Source organism: Talpa europaea, assembly GCF_964194135.1.
Source record: "Talpa europaea genome assembly, chromosome: 7".
Lineage (NCBI taxonomy): Eukaryota > Metazoa > Chordata > Mammalia > Eulipotyphla > Talpidae > Talpa > Talpa europaea.
In genome coordinates, this window is record NC_140074.1 from 83666428 (window position 1) to 83673259 (window position 6832).

Sequence of the window (6832 nt, forward strand, 5' to 3'; positions counted from 1 at the left end):
ACTTGCTTCCGGCTGTATGGGGGCGGGGCTTGGGAAGCTTCCTCCAATCGTAAGCCGCCGCGGCGATCGGGACCAATGAGGAGCAGCTCTCCGGGCCGGCAGGCGGAAGTAGGCCGGCGCGGGTGGGCGGAGCCCGCGTCAAAACAAGCGGCGAGTTTGAAAGGTTACTAGGGCCCCAAGGGGCGGTCGAGGTGGCGCGGTTTCGACCCGTATAGGAGATTAGATTAATCTCCCGCTTCCTAGTCCACACTTCTAGTCCCAGAGATTAGGACCGCAAACTCTGCAGTTGTTAAATACTAGCTGGGTAACCATAGGCAGCTCTAAATTTCAGTGTTCCTCACTAAAATGAAGATTCATGTATAGAATCTGGCGCACGGAAAGCGCTCAAATGTCAGCCATCAAGGTCGTTGCTTATCATCGCTATCACAGAGCTCCTCTTCTGAATAGCCTCTCCTCAATCCTCAGACTTGGAGATTGCCAGTTAGTAGTAACTTTTAGCAGGTTTTGTAACAGGGTGGTCCCCAGGAAAGGGGGAGGTTCCAGGTTCCCTGCCCCACCCAAGGAAGGGTGGAGCTGAGCAGGGAGAGAAGAAGCTGCAGAAGAGACTGAGGAAGGAAGCTGGATGGAGCTAGGAGACCTGGAAGAGGCGCATGGAGCCTAGAGACACGTGAAGAAACTGTGCTTGTCTTTTGGTCGTGGACTGGGTGACACAGATGTGGGTGAGACCCGTGGGGAGGTGACAATGGCAGTTTTTATCTTGATGTTTATTTTGCTCTTTTCCTTCCGGGCTTGTCTGGTTATTTCTGACCCTTTGCTGTGGGTCCCCACTGGAAGATGCTTTAGACTTGTGGCAGGCTTTGGGGCTTTGCTCTGGGCCAATCCCATTTGGATGGACTTTTACCCACGAGGGGATGGGTAACTTTGGGTGCTTCATTTAGAAACTAGACTCTTTGCCTTACCTGTATTGTTTCCTAGTTTTATTAAAGTTCCTTCCCATTAAAGTCTCCTATGTTTTGTGTTGATGCGGCGGATGGCAGAACCCATGTAGAATAGGCAGGTTTGCGGGGTTTGGGCTGCCCCTCTCCCTGACCTATAACAGTTTGACTCATTCGGTATTTTTATTTTTTTTTTTTTAATAGAGGCATGCTTTATTTGTTTTGCTGGTTTGTTTGTTTGTTTTGTTTATACATGCACTGGGTACAGTCAGAAGCGCGGGAGGGTGAGAGAATTCACCAGAGCCAGAGCAGGGAGCAGAGCAGACAGAAGGACCGAAGTACACTGCTGAGGGGAGCAGCGGGTGGCAGGAGAGGTCTGCGCACCATGTGGGATCCTCCTCCAGTGGCCTGGGAGCAGCCGGGGATCGAACCGGCGCCGCAGAGGCCGCGGGCAGCTTCGCAACCCAGCACTCAACCGCTGCGCCACCGGGGAGGCCCTCATTCGGTATTTTTAAATTCATTTGAATTCGTTGCTTATAAAAGCCTGGGTACTTCACTTAAAATTCTTGAAAATTCATAAACACAGACTCTGGATTTTTTTTTTTAAAGATTTATTTATTTATTTATTTATTTATACAAGCACTGGGTACAGTCAGAAGCGCGGGAGGGTGAGAGAATTCACCAGAGCCAGAGCGGGGAGCAGAGCAGGCAAACTGACAAAGTGCACTGCTGAGGGGAGCAGCAGGCGGGCAGCAGGGGAGGTCTGCGTGCCATGTGGGACCCTCGCCCGGCGGCCCGGGTTCGAACTGGTGCTGCAGAGGCTGAGGGCAGCCTCGCAGGCCAGCACTCAACCGCTGCTCCACCGGGGAGGCCCCAGACTCTGAATCTTAATGATTTGGATTCAGATTCTGATTTCACCACTTACGACCAAAGTGATGTTGAGAAGTTACGTTTTCCGTGCCTGTTTCCTCATATTAAAACAGGGAGACTAATAGGTCTACTCTATGTGAAGGTGTTGGAGTAAATGATTTAATAAATCAAGTGATTAAAATAGGATCAAAGTGACAGGAATATATAAAGTGTCATACAAGTCTTACTTTTGTTCGTGTAAGATCAGGTCACATTGAGCCTACATTTCCACATTGCAGTAATTAGCTAGATGGAGGATTGGTTACCTACTTTACACAGAGTGTGGCCTCCTTGGTTCACACAACACACACCCATCACATTCTCATCTTCATCTGCTCAGCTAGACCCAAGTGCTTACATCCCAGTCAAGTGGTCATAGTTCAGCATGAGACTTCACCACGTCTGCCTTTGCCCAGTCTTTTCTCCCCATATGCCACAGAAAATGCACACCAGCACTAGCCAGTCTCCCAGATATCTTGCTCTGCATGAGTTCTGAGGCTTAGAGGTTTTCCCATCAGCCAGAAGCCCTGGTGCTCCTTCTGCAGTGACTCCCCCTAGTGGACTGTGTCAAGTCAGCAGCTTGTCCTGCCTCCTACTTCCGACTTTGCACAAAAGCTGCCTTCAAGAGTTACTGAAATCGATGGAATTTATGTTTCTGTGTCCTTTGGGTAAATACCTTGGAGTGGAATTGCTGGATCATATGGAAGCTCTATGTTTAGTAGGTCAAGAAATCTCCACACAGCTCTCCATAGTGGTTGGGCCAGTTTGCACTCCCACCAGCAGTGCAGGAGAGTTCCTTTTTCTCCACACCCTCGCCAACATTTGTTGTTGCTGGTTTTTTTAATATGTGCCATTCTCACTGGTGTAAGATGGTATCTCATGGGCCTCCCCGGTGGCGCAGCAGTTGAGCGCTGGGTTGCGAAGCTGCCCACAGCCTCTGCAGCACCGGTTCGATCCCCGGCTGCTCCCCGGCCACCGGAGGAGGGTCCCAGGAGGAGGGTCCCACAGGGCGCGCAGACCTCTCCTGCCGCCCGCTGCTCCCCTCAGCAGTGTACTTCGGTCCTTCTGCCTGCTCTGCTCCCCGCTCTGGCTCTGGTGAATTCTGTCACCCTCCCGTGCTTCTGACTCTACCCAGTGCTTGTATAAATAAATAAATAAATCTTTAAAAAAAAAAAAAATGGTATCCCATGGTAGTTTTTTTTTTTTTTAAGAGGCATATTTTTTATTTATTTATTTGTTTGTTTGTTTGTTTTTTGTTTACACATGCACTGGGTACAGTCAGAAGTGCGGGAGGGTGAGAGAATTCACCAGAGCCAGAGCAGGGAGCAGAGCAGGCAGGACCGAAGTACACGGCTGAGGGGAGCAGCGGGCGGCAGGAGAGGTCTGCGCGCCATGTGGGACCCTCCTCCGGTGGCCGGGGAGCAGCCGGGGATCGAACCGGCGCCGCAGAGGCCGCAGGCAGCTTCGCAACCCAGCACTCAACCGCTGCGCCACGGGGGAGGCCTCATGGTAGTTTTGATTTGCATTTCCCTGATTACAAGTGATGTTGAACATTTTTTCATATGCCTGTTGGCCATTTGCATTTCCTCTTCAGAGAAGTTTCTTTTTAGCTCTTCTGCCCATTTTTTGACTAGGTATTTACCCAGAGGACACAGAAACATCAATTCCAAAGAGCACCTGCACCCCTATGTTTATAGCAGCACTATTTACAATAGCTAAGCTTTGGAAACAACCCAAATGCCCAAAAATAGATGACTGGATCAAGGAAGATGTGGTACATATACACAATGGAATATTACTCAGCCTTCAAAAAAGATAAACACAGGCAATTTGCAGCAACATGGATGGAGCTGGAAGGGATCATGCTCAGCGAAATAAGCCAGAAAGAAAAAGAAAAATGCCGGATGGTCTCACTCATAGCAGGAATCTAGAAAACTTAAATAAGGGACCAGGAAAAAGAATAACTATAAGAAAGTAAAAATCAAAATCAACAAACAACTATGAACCAGAGACACTCTATGGAGGGTGGGGGGCAGGGAAAGAAGGGTTTGGGGTCAAAATAAGGGGGTTGCAATTGTATGGGGAATATAAAAATAAAATTAAAATTAAAAAATTCAGCTTACCAAAAAAATAAACATATCATAAAAAAAAGTTACTGAAATCTTGCTTCATGCCATCCTTCTGCAGCTGCAGTCTATGACTCTGAAGTGCCAGTCTCTAAAAGATCAGCGGCCCAACATACTGTCTGCTCTAACCTTGGACATCAATAGGCAAGGGCCTGAACTGGGAATCATAACTGGGTGTGGCCTTCCCCATAAACTTAAAACTAAGTAAAATTCAAAACCCACCCTTTCCATCTCCACAGTCAGAGACTCCAGAGAGGAGTCAGAAACATGGAGGTGGGAATTTGATGCATAAAATACACAGACAAAACATGTTTTGCTACATTTATTTGTTATGTGGTATGTACTCTAGCATGAGTCAGGTCTAGTGTCCTACCCTGTGATTCCAGGAGAGAGCACAAGCAAGGGGAGCCCAATGGGGAAGTTGTGGGTGCTGGCAGAGGCAGAGGGAAGATTCTGACATACTACTCTGACTTCAAGCAAAGGCTCCTGCCCTCAGTCATCCTTTTATCCAATGGTCTCAGGTAGCAATGGGAGAGGGCAAGGGAGAAAAGGATTCAGTATTGGCTAGAGAGAGGCATCTCTGCTCTGAATGGCTATCACTACAAGCAAAACTGGGTGCAGGTGGCCAGGCCAATGGTTGTGTGGGATGGGTACTCAGTAGGCATGGTTGGCAATGTAGAGGGACTGTGCTGCAGCTCCACCATCCTCTCCAGTGCCTTCATACTTGCCCTGGGCGGCAAGCCCATTCACCTGCAAAAGGAGGGGAGGTGGTAAGCAGATCAAACCAACCCTCAGGTGCCACACCCTCTAGGCTGTTGCCACTAGCTGCTTCCCCTGCCTAGCAACACACACAATCCCATCCCCACAACCTCAGCCCGCTTGATGAACTCCTCAGTGGCAGCCCCGGCATTGTCCCGTTGCCCTCGCCAGGCATTGAGTGCAGAGGCTTGCAGGGCACGCCCATAGGAGAAGGTGAGGGCCCAGGGCCTGGGAAGGGGACATCGGTTGATGGCATTGAGGTTGAGGGATGCTTCCTCTTCACTCTGACCTCCAGACAGGAAGGTCACTCCTAGGGTGAAGAAGAGAAGACAAATTGGTCACTTCCTATTTTTCCTGGGTAAAGGACCCCAAAGGCACCGAGAAGAATCTGAGGTTGAGTCTTAGGGATAGCAGCAGGTTAGAAAGGGTGGCACCTGGAACAGCTGGGGGCACAGTACGACGCAGAGCAGTGACAGTTGCCATGGCAATCTCCTCCGGGCTATACTTAATGGGACAGGCATGGCCAGGGGTCACCATGTTGGGCTTGAGCAGGGTCCCCTCCAGGTACACATGATGGTCACTCAGGGCCTTGTACACAGCAGCCAGGACCTGGGGAGGAGAGGAGGTTTACTGAGGTTCTGGGCCCCTGCCATTTATCAGTCTATGTTCTCGTCTCAAAGTGGCTGGGCTTCACTGTGACTATCAAAACAGGCTCAGACTCACAAGTCTTTCCTGGGATCAAGTAAAAGAGGACTTGGGAAAAGTATCTGAATCTGAGCCATGGATTATGGGGAACAGGTTCCCTCATCAGCTGCCCTGCAGTACATGCCCATGCCCAGGTGTAGGCTCACCTTCTCTGTAACATACTGGCAACGTTTGAGGTCATGATCCCCATCAGGAAGGATTTCAGGTTCCACTATAGGCACAATGCCATTCTGCAGGTAAAAGCAGGAGAGTTGGGAGGGGCAGTAGATGGGATGGGGGAAAGTCCTGTAACCCTCTTCCCCGGGCACAGGGCACCCAACCGACCCCCTCAGGAGCACAACACACCTGCTGGCAGATGCTGGCATAGCGGGCCAGCACATTGGCATTCTCCACAATGGCAAGTGCTGAGGGTGTGCGCTCGCTGATTTTCAGCACACAGCGCCACTTGGCGAAGTCAGCGCCATCCTTCTTGTACTGGGCACAGCGTTCCGAGAGCCCATCCAGACCTGCAAGCATAGTGCCAGCCTCATCACTCTGCCCATCTGTGCCAGCATCAACCACCTAATCGCCCTGTGTTGCTAAAAGTCCTATACCTTGAGTGGTGCTTTCTCCATCAGTCCCAGCTAAAGGCACTACACCCTTGTCAACCTATAGGAAACACAAAGAGAGGGCTAAACCCAGGCAAGATTCTCCATGCCACCCCTCACACATACACATATTTTCACATTCACGCCTCTCCAGTGGCTGCACCTTGATGCCCACAACAATGCCTTTATCCTGGATGGTACGCATGAAGGGGACACCATTATCATCTTTTTGGTAAAGTGTCTCATGGAAGAAAATGACGCCTCCAATGCACTTCTTCACACGGTCGTCAGCACTGAACAGAACCTGGCGGTACAAACGGCGATTCTCCTCTGTGTTTTCCACCCCAATTTGGCTCAGCCGCTTGGCCATGCTGCCTGGAGACAAATGAAGAGAGGTGGCAAGATCATCCCCAGGGTTCTCTGGTCACCTCGCATCACTCCACCACAGACCCCCCACCTACCTACAGATTCATCAGCAGCCAGAATGCCTTTGCCAGGGGCCACAATCCGAAGGGCGATGTCAGACAACTCCTTTTTCTGCCCAGCAGAAAGGGCTGGGTACGAGTGGGGCATGGTGACAGCTCTCTGGAATGGAGACAAGATAGTAAGACTGGACCACATCCACTAACTGCTCTGCTTCCTGTCCTCGCCATATGGGCCAAATGGCTTTCCCTCTGCCCCACCCCCCAACAATCATGGGACTGGGAACAGGGCAGGCATCCTTGGCATGGGTTCTGGGCATCAAAGTGGCACCAGTCCTGCTGACAGCAGGCTTAGGGCCCAGTTCTCACAACTCCTTTTGTCCCTGGTG

The 6832-nt window shown here is 50.5% G+C and overlaps 1 protein-coding gene across 1 annotated transcript; it reads right to left on the bottom strand.

The window, feature by feature from the left end:
* Positions 1–4301: 4301 nt before the first annotated feature.
* Positions 4302–6594, bottom strand: ALDOC (aldolase, fructose-bisphosphate C; the record flags this gene model as incomplete). Its single annotated transcript, XM_084238197.1, has 8 exons — positions 4302–4720; positions 4840–5039; positions 5164–5338; positions 5581–5664; positions 5780–5940; positions 6028–6082; positions 6185–6392; positions 6479–6594. 8 exons carry the CDS (start codon positions 6592–6594, stop codon positions 4625–4627), a joined length of 1095 nt encoding a protein of 364 aa, XP_084094323.1. The 3' UTR covers positions 4302–4624.
* Between the last annotated feature and the right edge of the window lie 238 nt (positions 6595–6832).